Source organism: Microtus ochrogaster, linkage group LG10 (genome assembly GCF_000317375.1).
Source record: "Microtus ochrogaster isolate Prairie Vole_2 linkage group LG10, MicOch1.0, whole genome shotgun sequence".
NCBI lineage: Eukaryota > Metazoa > Chordata > Mammalia > Rodentia > Cricetidae > Microtus > Microtus ochrogaster.
In genome coordinates, this window is record NC_022035.1 from 17395422 (window position 1) to 17420186 (window position 24765).

A 24765-nucleotide genomic window follows, 5' to 3' on the forward strand; every position below is an offset into this window, starting at 1 on the left:
GAGGACCTTGGACTTTCCACAGGGCAGGGAACCCTGACTGCTCTTTGGACTGGAGAGGGAGGGGAAGAGGAGTGGGGGGAGGGGGAGAGGGGCAGGAGGAAGGGGAGGGAAATGGGAAGCTGGGAGGAGGCAGAAACTTTCTTTTTCCTCAAAAAATTAAAAAAAAATATCAACACAAGAGCAAGAAGCGTATGCAATGCAAAGAACATTTTGAGGGTGAGACTTCATTAACATAAATTTTACAGGATTTTTTTTACATAAATTTTACCATTTTTCTATTTCATAATATTTCACCTTGTTTATAAATTAAACTTTGTCATAAATATGCTGGTATAGAGAAGATATACATGTAGGCTCTAATACTACCCATAGTTTCAGACATTAACTGAAGGGATCTTAAAATGTGTTCCCTGCAGATAAGAGAAACAAACAAGCATTACAAAATGGCTTTTATAGCTATGATCCTTGTGATAAAGAAAAGTACACTCATAATAATGCAAGCATGGACCTGGGAGGTGTGGTGGCGCACACCTTTAATCCCAGCATTTGCGGGGGCAGAGGCAGGTGGATCCTTGAGTTTAAGTCCAGCATGTACTACAGAGCAACTTCCAAGACAACCGGGGCTACACAAAGAAACTCTGTCTCTAAAAACCAGTGAGGGTGGTGGTGGTGGTGATGATGATGATGATGATGAAGATGGTAAAAACATGGAGATTCTCAGCAGGGAAAGAGAAAACTACCAAAACGGTAAGTAACAACCTCTCTCCCCCCTCCCAAAAAAAAGTCAATTATAAGAACATTAAATTAATCTGAAATTAAAAAATGCACAGACAGGCTTGCTCCTAGAACAGAAACTACAAAGACATTTGCAGATCTGAAGCATTCTTCTGAATTCTGCAGGTCTTCTGCACTCACACACATATACCCAGGCATGCATAAATACACACAATTGATTATAATGATAATAAATATTGCTTTAAAAAAGAAATCTAGCCAGCAGAGAAAAATGACAAGGGAAAATGAACATAAAATACATCTGGAGATATTTACTAATCCTTTTTTCCCTAGACACATGCCATTCAGGCACTCAGACATTTACGTCTCTAGAATGCTTGGGGAACCATTAAAAGTAAATACTACAACCACTCAGTTTTACAAACAAGATATCTGAGTCTCCATTCTAGCTGATGCCTTGTCTCACCTGCCATTAGTACCTTCCTAGTGCCACTGCCTCCCCTAAGAGCCAACTTCAAACACACTGCAGACTCAGAACTGCATTGGCACATTATAGAAAGTGGGAACCATCTCCCCTAAGCTGTCCTCTGACCTCCACAGACATGTCATGGTATGAGCATTCTGTCGTATGCACATGTACACATACAAACACATCAAGAAATAAATAATAACTTTCCACAGTATTTTCCAATGTGCTCATCTTCTTATAACTCCTTGTTAACCCATTGGTTACACATAGCAAACAACTTCAGATTAGACATTTTGTCTCCACTTCATAGTGGGAGAGAAGTGGGGAATGCAAACACAAGAGCTGCTGTTCAGGAGTTTGGAATCTATGCCAGAGGTCAACTGCTGTTAGCAATAAAAAAAATAGCGGGACAAGTCTAAATCCAAGATAAATAGTGAGAGAAGGAAGAGTTTCTTTGGTAAAGGGAAAGGAATCTAGATTGCACCGAACTTCAGAATCAATCCCAGGAGAAAACTCTATCTTATCATAAACTGTCACTGGACAAAACCCTAGTGGCTTGCATCTAGTAATATTATCTATAATTCTGGTTGTTCAGATCTATTAATTACAGCACTGTAAAAACTCCCCCAGCATAAGTTGGTCTAGATAGCAAGAGACTTGATGATAAAGCAACTTTACCCTCCCTCCTCCAAGTCATAAACACCTTTAATAAAATGATATAATGCTATGAACGTATAATTGTGACTCTGAGCACGAAGTCAGTGATATCACCATCCCGACTAGACGAGTAACAGATTTTGTAGAACAAAATGGTCCTGTAAATACATTTGGAGAAGGGCTGGCATCTCATTTGACAACAGATTTCTTAGACACAGGAGACCAGAACATGTTTAAGCTCACTCTACATTTCTACTTAAAGTCATAGAGTTGTCGTGGAATCTACCAGCCCCCTTACCATTTCTTCAACATAAGGGTAAAGCATGTCCCCAAAATATTCCGTAGCCTCAATTGGAAGTTGTGCTGGCAAATTGTCAATGGAACACATCAGAATCCCGGAGCCTTCAACACTAGGAGAAGCAACAAGCTTTATTGAGATGCACAAAGCATTACTAGAACATTGTACATTTTCATCGGCTTTATCTCATCACAATATCGGTTTCATTGTTACTTGAATATTTGTAGTCTTGAAAAATAAAGCATGTCACTATAAATAAGACTGCTTTTCAAACAAAGCCTTTTCTTTACTCGGCTATTCATCCCCCATTTAAAAAATGATAGTAAATATTAAAAATACACATTTAAGCATTCAAATTTCAATGTTATCCACTTTTTTTACTGTGTTGGAGTATATACCTGCAAATTTTCACATCTTCATAAAGAAGTGAAATGCTGAGTACGTTGAACTAAGCTCACTGAGGTAAGGAAGTTTTGGCAAACTCACCTGTCGTGAATAATATGCTGGTCTGCATCATACATGCAAAAGGGCCGCTCTATTGTAGTGCATTCAGTCATGAAGTCTATGGAGCCCCCTGTGTCTGCAGAAATGTCACATATTGCCACAAGTCTGAAAAAAAAACCCACCAACACTCAGATGAGAGAGTGGATTTCTCTGGCCTTCAGGAAAACTAAAAATGAATAAAAATAAAATGTGCTTGAAACAAATTGCATTGTGGCTGCCAAATATTTTCTGGGCACTTAGGATCTTTGTCCTACAGTTCGGTCTTTGGAACATTGGGTTGTTCGAAGACACAGAGTTCTTTATTTTCTATGAGAATAATGAAAAACAGAAAGGAAGGAAGTAGGAAAAAAGGTGGGGGAGAAAGCCTTCCCTACAGAAACAAACATTTGGCAGCAGACAGAATAAGGAGGCCTGGTTCACCATCTGCAAATCACTGTTCTAGACAGGACAGTTGCCTCTTTACGTCCAGGTTCCACACACTTGGATCCAGCTGAGAGCTGAAAGCACTTGAAAAAGAATGTTGCAACAATATTCTACACACACAAAGATTTCCTTCTCATTATTATTATCTAAATAATATAGCACAATCATTTGTGCGGTACTCTCAAGAAACAATTTTATTAGCATATGTCCACTGCACAAATAGGTTTTATTTTAATTTTTCCATACATGTATATGACTTAACTAGTTATACATACGTATTTCTCTTTTCTTTCTAACTTCTCTTCCATTGGTGGGCACTGAATCTAGAACTTTAAGCTCTTTAGCCTATCATTCTCTCTCTGTCTCTCTCTCTGTCTCTCTCTCTGTCTCTCTCTCTCTGTCTCTCTCTCTGTCTCTCTCTCTCTCTCTCTCTGTCTCTCTCTCTGTCTCTCTCTCTGTCTCTCTCTCTCTGTCTCTCTCTCTCTCTCTCTCTTTGAAATCAGAGTATCACTAAGTTGCACAGTTTGGTCAAGAAGTCTCTCTATCCAAGACAGACCTTACACTTACACTCTTCCTCTTCACACTCACACATATCTATCAATATCACAGACCAGCACCAACAGAGCCAACTGACTGTACTGATGTGCTAGGCATCATAAGCACCACAGAACTGATGAAAATATACAGCAGATGAGGAAATTGAATATCTGTAGATATAGATATTATCTATAGATATTATATATTATATAATCCACATATATATTATCTATAGATATTACTCTCTACCAGGGCTTAGAAACCATTCCTCACAGACAGGAAGAGTTGGCCATGCTACATAATTCTCTGTGTATTTATGTATAAATCTCTAGAATTATGAATGACAGTCAGTCTTTTATAAAGAGACTAGTCACAATGCCCATGTCTTGTCTCCAATCAAAACATGCCCACATAGGATTGCATAACAGAGCTAGCCTTGCCTACTATTGTGTTTTAGTGGTTCTGAACTTACCAAGTAAGAGTCCGACATTGAAACACTCCTCCTCCCCCTCCCTTTTTAGTAAAGTTTTGTGGAGCCCAGAGTTAGCCACTTGTCAGATACTTTAAGAACAACTACAAAGCTTGGGGCAAGGGTACTGCTTTATCTTTAAAAAACCGTTAACAGGCCTTCGAGTTGTTTTGTGTCTAACAGACCCTTCAAAGAAACTACAGGGACAAACACAGTAGAGCACTCTGTCCCATCTTTGTAAGGGAGATGAAGTTTGCTGTGGCAATAGCAAATGCTCCACCAGGAGGGGTTCCCATCCCTCATTTTCCAAATGTGCAATGCATAGAAAAGCATTGCTTTGAACTGAGTGCATCCAGGAGTGTGTCCACCTCTACATGTCATGAAAAGCGATGTGTGTGTGTGTGTGTGTGTGTGTGTGTGTGTGTGTGTGTGTGTATAAATATAGAGGAGTTTCTTCAACAAAAGACCCTTGCTTTCTTTGCTGAGGGAGACACTGCTTTAGGGATGCTCGCAAGGGCTCTCCTTACTTGCTACAAGTAAGAGAATTTGCTTTGCTCTCATTGCAGAGCTGTGCTGATCAGCTGTGTGCTCATAAATGACCCAGCCATGTGTCATGTTCCTGCCGTGCCTACTTCATCTGATCTCCTATGACACTGCTTGTTGTTCCTAGAGTTCCAGTGACATTTGCTTCAGAGCAGGAAACAGCCCAACTATGCTTCTCTGAACTTCAGCTTAGCAGAATCCCTGGTAGATAAGATCTTTCACAAATATTTTTTAATTAACATTCGATATTTAAGAACTAATTAAGTGTCTATTTTATACCAAGTACTTAAGGTCAAGACAGAAACCCCCTTCCCTATCATTTGGGAGAATCAGTTCCAGCAGGAGAGAGAATAACCATAAACATCAGAAAATAGATGACTGTGAGTCTCTCAAAACAAAGGAACAAACTGGGGAGGAATGAGATTAATTATAAAGAGATTTCTGAAGAGTGAGTTTTGAAAGCAAATGAGTCAGAAGTCAGTCTCCGCAAGGGGAGGGGGTGATGGGCGACTGCAAAATGCTTCCAGGAGGTCAGGTCAGACTATTACTATGTCTCCAGCATGCAGAAACACTATAGTCTTTGGTCCCCTGATAATGGTGACGCAGCAAAAACCAACAAACAAAACCACCACCATAGAACATATAGTCCTTACTTGTGTGGTAATTCAGGGCATCCTTCAACAGGAGCAGCTGAAGACTTCACAGGGGCCAGGAGACTTTTAGCATCCTGGCGAGTTAGCAGACGAGGGGTGTTTTGCTCCCAGTAGATCCCATTAATTAAGCAAGTTGTATATGGTGCAATCTGTGAAGCAAGTTCCATGTTCAAGACAACAGGATGGAGCTCATTTTAATATTATACACTGAAAGAAAACTGCATTAGAGCAAAGCCCATGGCAGATCATCAGCGGTGCCTTCGTGGTCACCTGACATCTTCTGAGGAAAAAGATAATATCCACCCACCATTCACTATAGAATAACTCCATGATAAGAAATGAATCAATTAATACATTTATATTTTATTCTACAATATGTTGCAAAGCTAGGAAAAAATAAAATAGCAAAGAACCAAGTGACCCAGAACTCTCTTTCCATTTCAAATCCCATAGAGCATAACTTCAATCACACCCAACTTCTCTGAACGCTATTGCTCTTACCTGCCAGATGGGGATAACAGTCCTACAAAGATTGCCCTGGAGATTAATCAGAGTGTCTCTCTGGGGAACTGCTTACACAAACACATATACATGCACATGTGGCAAGGGGGTCACCGTCAGTTTCAGTACATATCTGCATCTAGTCACTAATATTTATGGTCAGGATAAAATTAGGGGCAGAAAACCAACTAGGGGGCTCATCATCAGAAAGACTACCTCCCACTGTTAATATAGTATTCCTTATTGCCTGTAGCTCTTTGTCTAGAATAGTCATCAGCCCAGAATCATGTACGTACGAGTAATACTACATGGACTGAGCTGGCCCATACACACATTTATATATAAATATATATATACATTTATATACACATATATAAATATATAGACAGGGTGAAAGATACAGATACGTAAAAAGACAGACATAGAAAAGAGGCCATGAATTTGGTCAAATCACAGTACATGGGGGGTGAGAGAAAAGAGGGCACTAAACAAATATGTGTGAAACTAAGAAAAAATGGATGGCTCTTTCCAGCCAATACCGAGAGATAAAGCATCTCTTGGGACAACCCAAGTACCATAAGACAATGAGTAAGAGAAAATCCTACCCTAAGAAGCAAAAGTCTGAGCTGGAACATCCTGCTGCAAATCCTAAGATTGGTCCTCGTCATATACACACAGTCTGAGTGCAAGGAGGCAGTTAGAAGTGCTGGGTCCTAAGATTGGATGTAGAGAACTTTTCCTGGGGCTCTGAGTGAGTCACTGATATTGTCTACAGTGTATCCAATCATGAGCTGGTCCACAACATGACCCTAGTGAAGAACTGCATTAGTGCTTATTGTTGACAGCCCACCATACTGACATTGTATGAGTCGCCCTACCACAAGAAAAGGGGTGAGCTGAATCCTGAGGATGAAAAAATATTTTTAAAAAACAATCAAAGAAAATTCAAAAGAAGTATGATGAAAGGAAAATAGTTATTGGTGCTAAGGTAAGGAATTGTTATTGCTACTGTGTTGGAAAATGTTTAGGCACTTTGGAGATGGCTGGCTGGCAGAAGCTGAAACCGGAAGAACAGGCAAAAACAAAATCCCAGGACAGGCTGGGGGTGTCACTTAGTGGACAAGTACTTGCCTAGCATACACAAAGCCTTAGCTTCCATTCCTGGTAACATAAATAAAGTTACAAAGAGTCTGTGGCTGGGCATAGAGGTGGTTTATGTCTATGCTGCCAGGACTCAGAAGACAGAGACACGAAGATGGAGAGAAGTTTGAGGACAGTGTGAAATGCAAGTGAGTTCTGAACGTAGGCCACAGACAATGACCCTATCTCCAAAAAAAAAAAAAAGCAAATAAAAGGATGAAGAGAACAAAAGAAAGGAGGGAGCGATGAAGTGGGGAACGGAGAGGAGGAAGGGGGAAAAGAAAAAGAACATAGACTGAATTAGAACATTTCAAAAGAAAGCCTGAGAAGCTGGGCAAACATTTCCTTTATAGAGTCTATCTGTCTACAATGTACTCCAAATGAGGCAATGTACAGTGGAGCCATGGGAATGGAGACAAAGAAAAGACCCCAGAAAGGTTAAGGCAACCAGAAATATACAACAAATACTTGGAGGAACATCAGGCAGCATGCTTCCTGGGTAAGAAATCAGACTTCCATGTCTAGCCTGTGATGACAGCCACAGGATAGACAGAGGTAGAACTTTCCACATCTACAGTCAGTCTGGCGCACTGAGCACAAGATGTAACATGGAGTTTTAGGGAACAAAGTCTGTCCATATGGGTTTGTATCTTGCCTTAGGTTGATGACTCCCTTCTTCTTGTCTGCTCCTGACTTTTAAAATGGGATATATTCTGTGAGGCTAACCTGTTACTGTATCTTAGAAATACCCAGCTTGGTTTTTGTTTTATATGGCTTTGTATCCAGTGATGTTAGACTTGAGTTCCAAGTGAGACTCTGGAGTTTGACGTTAACGTGAGTTTAGACTTTGGAACTACTTGAAACGAAATGCACATATATTAAATGTGAGGGGATAAGTTTTATAGGGCCAGTGACATAATAGCATGATTGAAATACAGTTGTCTCCTAAACTCATGCAAAGAGTTGAACGCAACCATGGGTTTAAGAGATGAAGCCCTTAGAAAGTGATTAAATTATTCTAGAGTAGAGTAGAGCTTCCATGATGATCCTTCATGGTTTAACCAGAAGAAGACAGAGGCTACATGGATAGATATGCATGACCTCCCACCATGATGTGATGCAGCCAATGAGAATCTATGAAAGAACCTGAACCATGTTTTGTTCAAGCCTCCAAAATAGTAAACTAATAATCTCTTTTCTTTCAAGTCTTAGGTCTTTAAAACTAGATAACATGCTCAATGGGCTTATGGTTATAATTTTTGGTAACAGAAAGAATAAACCTTTGGAGAGTTGCTCAGTGGTAGAGCACTTGCTGAGATGTGAGAAACCTTAGTTTCACTCCCTAGTACTGAAAAAAAAATTAAAAGTTAGGACACATGTTAAAATCAAGTCTCAAAGACCTGCATTTTTGCCAGTAGTGCTAACTAGTATAGGCTAACTCAGAAACAAAGCTTTCCAGAAACCGGCTTAGAACTAATGAGCACATACATGGTGAAATCGAGAAAGACTGTGAAGTAATGAACATCTCCACAGAAGCCACCAAGACTAAGCAGAGACCACCTCAATCCCAGGCGTCAGTGGGCACCAACTACTAAGTCCAATGTATTAGAACCAAAGGACTCACAATCAGTCTACACAGGGAACCAACAGATGAAGCTATAAATCCACATTTTTCCCCCTCAGAAAACTGCTTAACTACGGTGTGCCATAGCAACCAAATCAACGCCAGATACTCACATCTGTATTAAAACGACTGATGTAGCGCTCAGGATATTTCTCATATTCTACAGGATCATACACACCATCTGTTTTCCTGACAAGATGATGATGGCGACTTAACACGGTTCCATACACTTTCCTGTGGTCTTCCAGAGAAATCGGGAATTAGTAAAGGGACAAATGATAGCAATCTGTGCTGCTAAAATATTAACACAAAGCCGATTACAAAAGATAAGGTCCTCCCTCACCCCTTACCTCCAGTTTCTGAAACTTCTTTTAATTCATGGGGCTCCACATACTCACAAGGTAGCTCATTAAAGACTGCCTGGGCTCCCTGTCAATAGTGCAGGAGCAAAAGAGTCAAACCTCAGTAGGGACGTGGCCCACACATTTCCTGCAAGGATTCACAGTGGCATAGTTGCCCTTGCCCTGTCCTCCAACTAGAATCACAACCCAAAAGCACAGAGGGGTGTCATGCTGGGAGCTTACAAACCTGCTTTGGTTTCAGTTGCAGTAGAAGGGCTCAGCATTTTAACTGGTTCTTCAGAATAGCAACAAGAGTTTAGAGACTGGGTTTAATACAATGTGCCGATTTACTTTTAGATTCACTATGGAAATTATTTTAAGTGGGAAAACGATCTACCACAGAAGGACAGGATCAGATGCAGGCTTTACAATTTAGCACTCAGAGTTTCTGTTCATAAAGCTTCTGCACTAGAGACCTATTTTTTCAATTACAAGTTTCTCCAGGAGATTACAAATGCAGCCGCAACACCCCTCCAGAAGGAAGCATTAATTCCCGTCTTAATCTTCTTTAGTGTGCTGGCTGGTCTTAGGGCAACCTGATACACAACTGGAGTTATCTGAAATGAGGGAACCTCAGGTGAGAAGATGCCCCCTTAAAATCTGGCTATAAAGAAATTTTCTTAATTAGTGTGTAATTGAGGAGCATCCAGCCCATTGTGGTGTTTCTACACCTGGGCTGATAGTCCTAGGTTCTATAAGAAAGCAGGCTGAGCAAGCCAGGGGAAGTCAGGCAGTAAGCCACTCCCCTCCATGGATGATTACTGCATCAGCTCCTGTTGACAGGTTCCTGTCCTGTCTGAGTTCCTGTCTTGATTTTCTCTTATGATGAACAGGGATGTGGAAGTTTAAGCCAAATAAACCCTTTTCTCACCAATTTGCTTTTGCTCATGGGGAGGAAAGGGTTTATTCTATACTTCCACAGAACTGTTCATCTCTGAAGAAAGCCAGCCTGCTTTTATATAGAATTCAGGACTGCTAGCCCAGGGACTTAAACACACACACAATGGATTACCCCCTTCAACAATAATTTAAAAAATGCCTTATTTTTCACAACAACAGAAACCCTAACTAAGATACTTAGTTACTAGCAAGATTCCAAGCAGTTAATGAAGGAACAACTCATCACTGGAAGGGCAGTGCTTTATATCATTAACAAGGAGTTAACAAAAGAAGGGGACAGAGAAGCAAGGAAGGAGGGAAGGAAGACAGAAGGGTGAAGGTACACTTTAAGCCTCTAAGACAGTGGTTCTCAACCTTCCTAATATTGTGATCATTTACTATAGTTCTTCATGTTGTGGTAAACCCATACCTTAAAATTATTTTTGTTGTTACTTCAAAACTATATTTTTGCTACTGTCATAAATTGCAATGTAAATATCTGAAAGGCAGGATATCTGATATATTAACTCTGTGAAAAGGTTGTCCAGCCCCCAAAGGAATCATGACCCACAGGTTGAGAACCACTGCTTTAATAGATGATATCAGCTAAAAGCAAAGAAAGTGTTTAGGTTAGTACTGTTATTTGGTATAGTAAAAACATAAAACATTGACAACAGAAATATTCCAAATTGAATGGTCATTCATTGGGTTTGAAATGCCCACAAAATGTTCAGCATTTCAGATTGCTTGAGAGAGAAGATGGGTGGGGCTACCTTTGATACGTTGCCAGTCCCCGTGAACACAAAGGTTAAGGGTCCTATTGACCTTGGCATTAAACCCAGAGATATTTCATAGCCTGCATCACGGACAGCTTGCACAGCCTGGCTGCTGTTCCTGTAGTTGTGAGCCATGCCAAGATGCTGAAAGCAAGCACACACACAATCCACGTCAGTCCACTATCCCAAAGGTGTTTCTATGCTGAAAATATGACACATTTCCAATAAAAAAATAAAATCTCTCACCATAAAAGGTGTATGATGTCCCAAAGCAAGGAGCCTTAAACCCATTCCATGTAAAATATTGATCATTCCTGTCACAGAACCAGACCGACAAAAGGACCATTAATTGAGTGCAGTTGAATAATAGTCTTACTTATTCTTACTAATAGTATCTCTCACCCCCTCATCAAAGAAGTTCCGTTTCTCCAGATAGAGATTACTATGGAGATTCACAGTTGTTCAAACTTCAGAAAATAAGTGAGCCAGCTTTGAATGATACATCTGTAGCGTAAACCCTACACCTAAGGCTCAAAGAAAACCTTGGAAGAATGGCAGATAACTTGTAAGTACAGACAGTAAGGACAGGTTGTCTGCTGCTAACTAGTGTCTCCTAGACACATGACGTGAAAGCTATGCTCATGAAGTATCAATCATATGGTTGCTGAAACAAGACCTGCACAGTGACATGCACCAGGTGACATGCCAATATGTATGAGAAGAATTTCATAAGGGCTCACTCCTAAATGAAGAAGTTCAGGGAACCAATTAATGCTGAGAAAAGGAGAATGAGTTTTCCCCAGGAATAAGCCCCCAGATAGGTTATTCAATCCCAAGGGATCAGCCCTAAATGCATGTCCATACAAGCAATGCTAAATTGACTCAGCAAGGTGTGTGTAGATGTGTGATAATAATAATTTAAGAAGAGGTCATAAAATTGAGAGGGAAGGTGGGGACCACAGAAGGGGTAGGAGAAAGAGGGAGAGGTGGAAATGATGTAAATCTAGCACTCATGAATGAAATTCACAAAAAAAATTTAAAAAATTAAAGTAAATTTTTTGTGTTTTTTCTATGTAGCCCACATTGGCCTCATATTCATGACAATCCTTCTGCCTCAAGCTTCTGAGTTCCAGTCTGTCACAACAAGAACTATTGCATTAAAAATAAAATTCCCTTTATAAAATGTTTTCCTTTTCTTATGAGTTGAGTTTATGTAATACTGCAAAGCCAATCTTTTCTTGCAGTTGTTTTAGCCATTTGCATCTTCTAAAGGTTTGTCTAATCCAGAAGATTGTCAAGCTCACTAGCCTTAGTACATTTTTTGCTGTTCTCTCAATATTTACAGAGGAGATTGCTGTGTTCTCTCTTATGTTTCTTCCCTCTGCATAGTGCCAACTCCTTTTTACTTTATCTATTTAGATCTTTTAAATATTTATTTATTATGTATACAATATCTGTCTGTGTGTATGCCTACAGGCCAGAAGAGGGCACCAGACCCCATTACAGATGGTTGTGAGCCACCATGTGGTTGCTGAGAATTGAACTCAGGACCTTTGGAAGAGCAGGCAATGTTCTTAACCTCTGAGCCATCTCCCCAGCTCCCTATTTAGATTTTTTAAACTTTACTGATAGCAGGGCTTTACATGTGCCTACCATTCCTTCCTCCTTACTTGTTTAAGTAGATTTTACTTGGCCAGCAAGTCCCAGCTTCAGATGTACTGTCTCAAGGTCAACCCCCCAACAGCTATTTCCAACTCAATGCTCTTCCCCTAGCAAGTAGTACTGACACTATACTGCTGGATTACCTTGCCTTCATGACTTTTTACAGAATAAAAGCCACATCCTATTCACAGATATGGCCTTACTCCTGAATCAATTAGCATATTTCTGGCCTGTTCATTTTCCCTAGAGAAAAGAACAGTCACTTGGATGAGTCCAAAATGACCTGGAACAGTAGTCAGTACAGCTAAACCCTCACTTGGTAAAGAAGTTCATCCCCCAAATTTTCTGCTTATGGTGTCCCATTACCAAACATAAATTTGTTTCTTTACAGGATCATCTAGAAAACTAAAATATATTCTTAGGTATTAACCTTTTACCTGCTTCCTTTTTTTTCTTTGTGTTTTTGTTTTAGCAGTAAACATAGGAAAGAGAAACACACTTGTACTGCTGAGACACACTTAGAAGGTTACATGAGCCCTGCCATACCTACCTGCCACACCCGCCCACTGTCCAAACGCCACTATCCGAGACCCTCTGTGATCCACCATTTTCTCATAATCAATAAGTCGAATTTCCTGATGAAAATAAAAAAGAAACTGTTGCAAGCAGGTAAATTCAGCTCAAATTCAAGATATTAGTAAGCCACATATAAAGAAATAAAATTTTAGGTTTTCCCTCTTAGGAAATGCATGTTGACTAACTAACCCATTAACAGGAGGTGCACCATTAAATGCTTTGAAAATGCTTGATCACAGACCAACTGTAATTAGAGCTAAAATAATGAACTTCTTGTTAAACACATCCTTTGAAGTGAGGTAAGAACATAACTGAGGCAAAGGTTTCCCAACCTGCCCAAAATTATTTGAAATATGCCTATGTCCCTTCTTATTGTCAGTCTTCTGGTACCAACGAAAACACATCCTTCCTAAGATGAATCCCTGTGTGCAAGCAAATCCTTGCTCATTCCAAATCCTTCCTAGACAGTCTTCTTGAACTAATACTTCCTTTTTTGGAATATTCTTCCTGTACATTGCTCCTTAGTTATTTAAACTATCCTTTTTACCTAAAAAATAACAACAATATATCCCAACATTCTCTCTTTCCCTCTCTCTTTTCTCCATCTTACTCCTCCTTTCTCTCCCTCTTTTCTTGATCTTTGACAAATATAAATTCTTTCTCTTTCTTCAAAGACCTTTCCTCTCTCAAAAAAAAAAAAAACCCTTTAATGTAGGATGTGGGATGTCCTTCTGGATATGTGTTGCTTTTATTGGTTAATGAATAAAACTGCTTTGGCCTATGGCAGGACAGAAAATAGCCAGGCAGGCAGAGTGAAGGAGACACCATATAGCTGCTGAAGAACATAGATGCTGGATCCTTACCAGTAAGCCACAGACTCATATTGATAAACAGATTAATAGAAAAGCATTAATTTAAGATGTAAGAGTTAGTTAATAAGAAGCCTGAGCTAATAGGCCAAGCAGTGTTGTAATTAATATAGTTTCTGTATGATTATTTTTGTCTGGGTTGCCAGGAAACGAATGAGCAGCCTCTGCTTACAAATTGATGCCCAATGTGAGACAACCACATCCACATAAAACCTGAGAGATCTTAGGAAGTAATTCAAGACACAAAAGAACACACAAAAATGTTAAACACAGCTTATTGGTAGCAGCACTTTCTCAGGTGGCCTCTGTTTGCTAAGGGCAAGCATGTCTCATTTAAGAGAGGATTCCTGACTCAGTTTTAGCTGCAAAAACCTTCAGCTCTTTTAACAGGCTTTTCCACCAAACACTTAAATGATGTTTATGAATCACCAACAGCACACTTCTTGGTGGTGGCACGGACCTTGAAACTCCATAGAGTTGTAGCAATAAACATAGCTCCCACCAATATCTCTGCCATGAAGTTAGACTCTACACAAGATGAGGAATGGGGTGAATCCAGTCATCAAAGCCATGGCTTTAATCCTATCCATATCACTTAGCAACTTAAAGATTCATGTGGTCAGAAAAAGAGATATACAGTAAAGATAAATTCAGACCAAAAAAAATATCTAAATGGTTTACCATGTGTTTAAAAAATATATGTAGGCTTGGGAGGAAAGAGAAAAAGGATAAAGTCATTTTTACAAAAAGAAAGAGAGTAGTTGGGTGTAGTGGCACACACCTTTATTCACAGCACTTGGGAGGAAGAGGCAGGTGCTATGAGTTCAAGAACAGCCTGGTCTACAAAGTGAATTCAAGGACAGCCAAAGATAAACAGAGAAATCCTGTCTCAAAAAAACAAAACTTAAAAAGAAAAAGAAAAAAACAGAGTTTAAAATGAAAGCACACAAAGATGGAAAATACACAGAGAATCTGGATACTGGATGCTATTGTGTTGTCTTTGAATTTTTTGGTGGATGAGGAAGGAGCAATAGCTGATAAAAGGCATTTGATTGTAAATGCTGCTGGATTAATCCAACATATATATTTTGAAAATGCCTGAACTTTAAAATTTAAGTCAAAATATATGTTACTTTGGAGAAGAGATTTTGGTTTTGTTTCCACAGGAAATGAAAGGCTGTGGATTCATTCTTGGCTAAGAAAATAAGTTTTGATCAAGGAAGATCCTCTGAAAAATCTCCAACAGGAGCGCATGACCCAGATGATCCAACTTTTCAGAGGATCTCTTTTGGAGTTTCCTCTAAGTTCTACATCCAGAACAGCCTCAAGATAGCTGGCTGAGATGATCAAGCCTCACAGAATGCTCCAGTCAGGACTTGACCATAATCCTAAATTTTCTTTAGGTCCCCATAAGATTATCAGTGTTCTTTATAAGCAGGAAATAGCCTAAAAAACTGCACCCACATTCCCCAAAACTGGATTATGTATATTGGACTTTGTTTACAGTATTGGTTACAAGTTGTTATGGGTAATGGTCAGGAAGAAAGTTAAAAAAAGGAGATTAGATTTAGAGTTCCTACTTTGAAAATAAAGAGGGAGAAGTACTTTGGGATAATGGTCTTGTACCCTGTAAAGATTTGTCACTTGTATTGGTTTAATAAAACACTGATTGGCCAGTAGACAGGCAGGAAGAACAGGTGGGGCAACCAGAGCAGGAGAATTCTGGGAAGAGGAAAGGCTCAGTATGCAGTAATTACCAAGACACAAAGGACACAAAATGAGAATGTCTCACTGATATAAGGTACCAAGCCACATGGCTATCACAGACAAAAATTATGGGTTAATTTAAGATGTAAGGGTTAGTTAATAAGAAGCCTGAGATAATACGCCAACCAGTTTATAATTAATGTAGGCCTCTGTGTGTTCCTTTGGGACTGAATGACTATGGGATTGGGTGGGACACCAACCTCTATCAACAAATGGGTTCTTAAAAGCTACATTATACTTATACAATACTTTTATCTCTTCAAAGAATGTGGGAATTAGAGGTCCTGGGTACATTGGTAAGCATAATATAGAGTATTTGCTTAGCATGTGCCAGGTTATGGGTTGCTAGCCAGTACTGGGGAATAAAACTGTATAATTTAAAATCAAGTTTACAAATTTAATGATGTTCAATGTATAATCAACTCTGAATGTGGGCTTGTTAGAGTACTGCCCAAAAGCCGATCTGCTAGGTCTATTTTTATTAATTTTCTAATGAGGACCAAAGGTTCATATAACAAAATGTTTCTGAAGTTCTCCATAAAAGAGTTTATTTGCTTCAAAGTGGTTTTGAAATTAAAAGGAACATATCCTATTTCCCTATGAAAAATCTATTTTCTCTATTGCTAGTATTTTTAGTAAATGCAACCCTCTGTTTTATTCTCAGATTCTATATCAAATGCTCTATCATCCTTACTGTAGGCCATGGGCCAAGGCTCTGGTCTGTATCTCCACTCACAACACACACTCATCTAGACCCCTGAGTATACACACCACCTGTTCTCTCCTGTTCTGGTCAGGCAAAGCTGATCTCCTGGGCTAAAAACTCATATCCAATATACTATCTTTTCTGACAGCTGTCAAAATGTAGATATCTGACAAGCTAAACCCCTCTGTTCCCAACATAGCTTCCTGTGCACAGACACAATATGCTCACCTAGCCTGCTCTCCTCATAGACAACATGGCCATTCTCAAATTCTACCTTCCTGTCATCAAGGAATTTTGTAGAATTCACCTCTAAAATGAAGTAAGGTTCCACGAACATCACAGCATCTACTCCACCACCCAGGATCTAGCCACCTTCATCTATTGCCTATAGACTAGACTGGCCCTAGACTAAGTTATCTGATTAGTGTTGTTTTCTTCCTTATACCTCCAACCATTACCATACAAAAGGAAGATTAAGCATGTTAGTACATGGCCTACTCTATCCACCCATTAACAGAAACCTTTTGGATATTTATATGCCTATCTTCTTAGAAGACGCATCATCATCAGACATGGCTTGGTCCTTTGTCTCCTTCAAGTATCTACTCAATTACCACCTTTGGGATGAGGCCCTATCGACAGTTGCCTTGACCCCTCTTGGTGTTCATGTTCCTTTCTCCTTCAGTACTGTATCTCTTTTACTGATTATGTTCTGGTGACATGGGTTGTCTTCTTTGCTTATCTCTGCCTGCTCCCACTGAATGTGGCATCAAAAACACAAGGATAGCAGATATTTTGTATTTTCACTGAGGTGAATTGTGTAAGACACATTGTAGGCACTCAATATTGATTTCATTCAGTGGGCATTCCCATTCTAAGTAGCTATTAATATTTTCACAGTGTTTAAACTTCAAAATATACTTCATATCTTATGAATAGTGATGAATGAAAAAGCATTTCTACTTATGTTATTTTGCCATAGAGCTGTGTAACTTCAGTTAAGTTACTGTACCCCTCTGAGTCTTATGTGAAAAACAACCCATTAGATTGCAAGATCTCTGAGGTTCTTTTCAGCTCTTGAATGCTACATGGTGAGATATACCCACTTAACCTTATAAATTAGTAACTGCTTGAGGAAGGAAAAACAAACTTCTATTCATCTATTTCAGAATATATAAAATAATGATATGTATACTCCAAACCTGTGTAACCGAGGATAGCTCTTCATTGGGCACCCTGCCATGGATCCCATCTCCTGCTAACATGAGTGACAGATCTACTGTCCAATGCTACATTATTGCTCATGAATATTGGTCACAATTACCTGTTTCAGGACCTCATCCAGCAAGCTCATATTGGCTTCCTGGGCCTTTATTGTGTGGGAAAAGAAGGCATAAGTCTTCTTGGACATCAGTTTTTCCTCTGGAGGTCTTTTTACTCCCAAAATTAGACAAGCTTCTGTGATGTCCTCCTGAAGAATACCACCAGCCCTGGCATACTCCTGGGGATTGCAATTTGGACCAAAGATTACTCTCCCAGATTGTAATACACATGCTTTTTCTAACAAAAAGTGCAAAGGTACAACCACCTTGAGAAGGATGGGGTTTGGTGAATTAGTACAAATAACAGTGTAGCTTCTTCAACTAAGATGTATTTATCCTGCTTGGGTTTTATAGAAGATTTGGAAAATCCAATATTCACTCACAGTTAAGAGCAGATTATACTTTGATTACAAATGAAGATAATAGGAACACATGTTCAAGGTCATCAGTATCATGTACTGATAGCATGCTGAAACACTCCATGTCAAGTATTGATTTGCAACCCTTTTGTATTAAGAGATAGGATATATGCCCACAACTGGTTTGTTGTTGTTGTTGTTTTGGTTCAGTTAACAGCTATTACTTCTCTAATGTGAAGATTTGTGCTATAAATAGCACAGTGAAAGACAGAAAAGGTGTCTACATGAAGGAGCTGTTGTAATATGCCAGGAGCACAGCATAAGGTCATACTCAAGAACATTACAATCCGGAGAATCTATGGAACATTCTAGGCTAGTGGATATTAGGATAAGAAATACAGAAAATCAAGTTAATCAAAAAGGTTGAGTGGGTTCTGAGAGGAGGAGATGAGGTCTATAACAGCAGCAGCAAAACACCTGATGACAGGTGCACACATACAGACATGAAAGGGATAGGGTGCACTGATGATTCTGTGTGAAAGATGCCATCATGGCTAATATGAGATCTACCAGATAACAACAACACTAGTTTACTGTTAATAATGTATTATTGTATATTTTGATGGGCTCTTTGCATGAGTTACCTCACTTAATTCTCATGTAATTACCATGAGGTAGGACTATCCCAGTTTTATCATTGGGACACCTAAAGATTACACACTTAAGCAAGATAATCTAGTTAGCACATGGACATTAAGAGACAGTCATTAAGATGTTTTAAGTAAAGGAGTGACATGATCTGAGGAAATTTTAAGACTATCTCCAGTAGCAGTTAAACAAAATCAAGACACAGTAATGTACTTCAGACAAAGAGTAGATGGGTAGGAGAGAGGATAAAAAAGATTTTTTTAACCAGTTTCTTTAAAAACAGCACATTTATAGTAAATTGATTCCATATACCATGGTAAAATCATGCAATCACAGCCATCAATGGAATAAGACATGGTACAATGCCAAAGATATGCTGTTGACTGAATAAAACAAGATGTGAGTGTTTACATATAGATATTATATAATATCTTTATACACTCATATATGTGCACTATATATATATAGGCACAAAATAATATGTATGACATATGACCTTCTATTAATGAACAAGCATGAAATAAGAACACAAAAATACAGATGCTAATAGAAAAAACAACAGAAACTAAAGGATGTTTTGAGGCAAGTGGGAATGGGCAGTCGATCACAATGAGGGCTAGACTGCCTATCTAAAATGTATAAATATCACACTTATTTGAAAAATCAAATCCAAAGAAATTTAAAAACAAACATTCCAGCTGAGTAAAAATTCTAATATGGGTATCTATTATCACATTGATAACATAATCACATGTAAAACATATAAAAATTAAAACAACATTCAGAATAAGCTTTGTGGGTGTAAAGGCCATAAAAACACTTGGAAATAACATCGGTTTTCATTTAATGAGCTGTTAATCGAAATAGTAGTACTATGGTCCCAAAATTACTTTTTAAACTTTAAAAATACCTTCCAAGATCAATGTTTAATGTAGAATATTATTAGCTCATGACTAAAACAGTGTGTGTGTGTGTCTGTGTGTGTGTCTGTGTGTGTGTCTGTGTGTGTGAGAGAGAGAGAGCAGTTGTGTGTAGGCACATGCACTTACGCTTCTAAACTCTGTCTCCTAAAAGGACCTAAGGGCAATAATACCTCAGTAAAAATTACAGACACCAGATCCTAATTTCTGTATACTAAAAAAAAAAAAACCTCAAAGTTTCTTAATAAAATAGTAAATCCCAGGTGGAAGTAGAGGAAGTGCATGCCAATGGTAGGATAATACACTATTCTAGGAAAAGAGACAGTTCAAAGAAGGGAATTAGCTGTTCCAGAAACATTTGAACCTCCCTGAATGAACTCCCATAACCAAATTTGGGATATGTACAATACTCAAAAAGAATGAGCTGAATAAAAAGGTTCATAATCCCAAATAATAATCCAAAAAGCAAAAGAGAACAAAGAGAAGCAAGCAAACTAGCAAGAGGACCAACGTCAGAAACAAACAGTTTTGCAAGCTTCTGTGCAAACCATCATTCAGGGGAAGATTCACAAAGAGTGCTGATACAGCCAGCTGAGGAGCCAAAGAACAAGAATTTCACAGATCCCAAAATACACAGTGCTTACTGATTTCACAGTAAGGACAAAGGAGGAGATACATTTCACATTTCCACACTGGAGAGATTATCTGGGAACCACCTCCACCAAGTGATCACACATAGCTGATGGTGGGCCATCTTGGTATCTTGGATCTTTGATGCAGCACTATGGGGAAATGATATGTGACTGACATTTATGCCCCAGTTGTCTAGCCTAAATCTAATCCTGAGGAGGCAATCATACTAGTTCTTCTCAGAAGCAGAACATGCAACAGTTCAGCTCTTTGGACTCCTCAAAAAAGAAATCAATGGTATTAAAATAAAACCAGGAAGGGAGGAGATGCCCCAGATCATAACTAAAGATACAGAACAAGAGTCTGTAGGAATCTTAGGTAAGCTTCAATTGAGCCAGCGATGAGCTTGAACACAGACTGTATGAGAAACAGGGCAGGCTGCCTAATGTCTGCCACCCCAGCACTTGGGAGGTAGAGAAAAAACAGGGTCAGAAGGCCAAGATCATTCTTGGCTACACAGAAAATTCAAAGACAATCTTGGCTACATGAGAACCTGTCTAAAACACAACAAAAGCATAGATTATGGGGTGCTATTTCTCGTGTGAAAATAATACAGTGGTTATGTAAGAAAGCCCTGTCTAGGAAATACACAGCAAAGCATTAAGTGCTAATGTGTTAGTGTTAGAATGTCTGCAACCACTTTCAAATGATCCAGCAAAAGGACATGTGTATATATATATTCCTAAAATTGGAACAAGACTATAACTTCTGTTATGATTATTTCAAAAAAGTAAACAGAGATGAATGTAAAGGGCTATCAAAATAGCTGTTGAGGTACACCATCACGAAGAATAAACTCTACCTGAAGGAGCATTCCTGGGTGCAGGAATGGCAACTTAGTCTTTGTCTTTCTAGTCCTAGAAGTGGAGCTGCACCTGAAGGAGGAGGGGTTGTGCCTAATGGAGAAAAAGACCGAGACCCCGAAACATCTAAAAGCAGTCCCTTATACACCCAGCGGGAAACATGTGGAATGGGGCAGAATACTTTTAGCAAAACAATGGAATTAAAGTGAAATGAACATATTTTGCTTTCCTTAAAATGCTTCTGAATTACCACTGTTGTGTTCAGAGATATTTCTAGAGTTAAACGTACTCACCTTGTCATGAATGGCCCGTCGATTGGAAGGCTGTATCAAGACCTTGTATCCCAGTTTGGTGAGGCCCTTGATGTGCTTGGGAGCCAGAGGTGCCCTGCGCTCCCAGGCATTCACATCCTCTCTCCGGAGTGCCATCACTGGCTTGTGGTGGAGCCCTCTGAAGAGGCAGGCTCTCAGCCTGGCCACTCTCGGCTTCTGCGCTCGCAGCATCTTCAAGTCTGGTAGCTGTAAAGGCAACGTTCAACAGTAGCACAGAAAAGGACAGAGGGCTCACAGATGAGTTATGGTCTCCTCAGAAATCTGTTGCAAAAGAGAGCCAACCCACTGGATAGACATGAATAGGATAAACCTCTGGCAGTAAATGTGCCTTTAACCAACCAAACTAAAGTCTCCAAATATTGGTTAATTTAACTTCTTAAAAGTTGTATTACATATGTTTTTAGCACAAAAGCTTAAAAGTGCTAATCTATCACACAAAGGTAAGGAAACAACAGATATCAGTCTTTACAAACTGGTCCTTATTTTGATGCCTTAAAATTTAAGATTCCTATAACGATATACAAGAGTCTTTAAAGGTTCCTCGTGAGATTTCTCCATAAGTTTCCTGAATAGGAGTCACCAGTGTGCTCTGACCCCTGGTGGCCGCAAGTGAGTTGTTTGAAAGTCCACAATAAGAAGTGTCAGCAGAAATAAAATAAAATTTAAAAAATGTATAAACCTTGCTACCACACAGTCAGCTGAGTTTAGTATTGCATGCCTAAAATCCCAGTACTCAGGAGGCTGAAGCAAGAGGGTCGCCATGAGTTCAAAGTGATGTCTCAAAAAAGAGAAAACAAAACAGAACACCTCATGATCATTTTTTCTAGACCACTCAGTCACATGGATTCCTTCACCACAGACTCTAGTTTCCCTCACACAGATCTATCTATAAGGCTTCCTCTCCATACTTAGCCCTCTGCCCATTGCATAGAAGCCCTGCTGGTCTCAGCCAGTTCTCTCACTACTAGTCATGAATACACAATTCCACTCATTTAGTTAGAACAAACATATTTACAAAATAAATATTCTGTGTCCTATACAAATAAGCTTTATGTAGGTTTTTCACATAAATATCTATGTCCAAAAGTATTTTCTTTACCCTTTTCAAATGTTTGTATACACCTTACATATTAGTCAAATTATATGTACATATTAGTCAAATATGGCTAATAAGTTTTTAGATCAATCATATGCTATTATTTTTCTATGGAAGGTTGGCAGCAAATTATGGGAATTATATATTCTTGAAAAAATAATCCTACCCATGACTTTATAGTTCTTAGAAATTCCCTACTCCTTACAGACAGCACATAGTAAAACTTTTATGTTTTGTAGTAACCCATTTTGTTTGCTGGAGAACTTAAGCTCTAAGGAACACCTTTCTCATAGATGGGGACGGTGACCAGACACTCACAAGTACTTGCAGTCTATAAACGTAGAGAGCACTTCACGACAGAACCAGAGCAGAAAACAAGAAGGAAGGCACCCAGGAAGAGACAGCTGCACACAGCTGAAAGCACACAGCAGGATAGCAGTTCAGGCTTTGGTGGGGACAAACTTTATGATGAGAACAAGAGATAGAAACTGGTCAGTAGGAAGGGACCCCAAGAGAGTGGTTCTGAGAATGCTTTTGTTGAAGATCAGGAATTTCAGGAGAGACACTACAGAATAACAGGAGTTGAGACAAGTACCTGAACTGTCTGTGGGTAACCCAACTGGACTGACCAGCCCTTCCCCCTCCCCATGCCTCATCCTAGTCTCTAACATACATCCTTTTAAAGTTCCCACCGTAGCAGCTAGGAGTGTGCTATTTCCTGGGCTCATTCCTGCTATGGAGAAGCAAGCCCCCTTCATGACTCTTAAGCTCCCACCTATGAACTGTAATAAACCTTTTGTCTAAAACTCTTTCAAAACACAAAAGCCTGAAATTCAATGGCTCAGGGCAGCTTTCATGGCCAATAAATTCTGTGGGATTTTTTCCTTTATACACTAAGCTCAAAAACCCAAGAAAGGTGCAGCTGAACAACATTTCACATATCATACAGGTGAACAAACCAGTATTTAACATTTCAGTACAGGATTGCTAACACTACATGTATTTGGGGGCTTATGTATATAATTTTGTTACTCAAAAAATGCATTAAACTCGAGCCTAAGTCCATAACACTTACTATTCCCCAACCAAAGGATCGCATGCAATGTCTCATGCACGTGAACCTCTTTGTTTCTAAATACCAACTCTAAATACAGAGTTTCCTTTGAACATGAACACAAACACACACATGCATGCACACACACACAAGCATTCATGCACACACTATGCTTCTTGAACAGGTGAACACATTACGAGTTTACCTTAGGGACCCTAAATGAAGGCACGTACACACATTCCCATTAGTTAGTGTCCCTGCTTCCAAGCTTGATTATTAACCAGAGTCACCTTCCCAATCTCAGTGACATCCTCTCCACTTCTGGGGTGAGTGTGGGCTTGGAGAAGCAGGGGACACACATACCATGCATAGTCACACAATCTAAGGAAACTGGAAGACAAAATCATCAGAAACTAGGATTCTCTTAAGAAGTCACATTCACTTTTTGTAATGAATTTCAAAATTATCAAATTGCTGTAACTTACATTTGAAATAAATGAAATAGTTACCATTGATTAAATATTATAAACCCCATACTGTGGTGCACCCTTCACAGATACTAACTCATTTCCTTCTTGCAAAAAAATAATAATAAATAGTCCCTTCCTCACAGATAAAGAATTAGGACACTATAGTTTTACTGGGTCGTTCACATTTGAGCAGAGGCAGAATTCCTAGACTGAAGCTTAAAACCTGAAATTATCTTTTTTCTATTTATTACTTTATAAATAATACCAAACAAAATTTTCACTTCCTCCCCTCCTCCCACTTCCCTCCCGGTCCCCCCCCCCCCCCACACACACAAACTCTCCAACTGGACCCTCTGAATGTAGCTGACAATTGGGGCAGACTGAGGGGCCAATGATAAAACCTGCAATTTTCTCTGCTTTGCCGAAGGCCAGGGATTTCACTAGACAATGAGGTGTGACACGCTGCTACTCTCACCAGCTCTGGCTTCAAAAAGAAATCTGGCATCCAACTTCAGTCAATTATCAAAGCTCCCCTCTTGACCCCTATTCCTCTGTCGACTGAAACGTCTTTCCTGAATCCCTGCCAAGGTAAATTCTAGACCTCTCGGTGTTTGGGGTACAAAAGGAACTTACTGAGATTATAGGAGCTATTACCGGTCACTTGTAACTGGGTGAACTTTGAGACCTCTTCTCAGCACAGAGCTTCATGGTCACCTAAGGTCATCAAGAAATAGAAAATGGACAGAGGATGAAGCTCAAAGAAAGAGCATGTGCCTAGCATGAAAGCAGATTCCACTTCCCAGCACCATGAAAACATGCAACAGTGGGGACGTCAAAATTGTGTAGAGAGGAGGAAGCATTTACCAGCAATGACTGTGAGAG

The 24765-nt window shown here is 39.3% G+C and overlaps 1 protein-coding gene across 2 annotated transcripts in view; it reads right to left on the reverse strand.

Moving 5' to 3' along the window:
* Aass (aminoadipate-semialdehyde synthase) overlaps positions 1–24765 on the reverse strand; it is a 72138-nt gene that overhangs the window by 40983 nt on the left and 6390 nt on the right. The window contains exons 2-12 of one of the 2 annotated variants that reach the window (XM_013352456.2): positions 24517–24597; positions 21225–21449; positions 17514–17690; positions 12822–12906; positions 10856–10923; positions 10607–10753; positions 8904–8982; positions 8667–8794; positions 5289–5437; positions 2646–2768; positions 2160–2271 (exon numbers count right to left, since the gene is read on the reverse strand). In XM_013352456.2, coding sequence (XP_013207910.1) covers positions 2160–2271; positions 2646–2768; positions 5289–5437; positions 8667–8794; positions 8904–8982; positions 10607–10753; positions 10856–10923; positions 12822–12906; positions 17514–17690; positions 21225–21434 — 1278 coding nt within the window. In that variant the 5' untranslated portion in view covers positions 21435–21449; positions 24517–24597. The remainder of the gene's footprint in view (positions 1–2159; positions 2272–2645; positions 2769–5288; positions 5438–8666; positions 8795–8903; positions 8983–10606; positions 10754–10855; positions 10924–12821; positions 12907–17513; positions 17691–21224; positions 21450–24516; positions 24598–24765) is intronic. The other variant, XM_005363777.2, reaches the window with a different exon arrangement.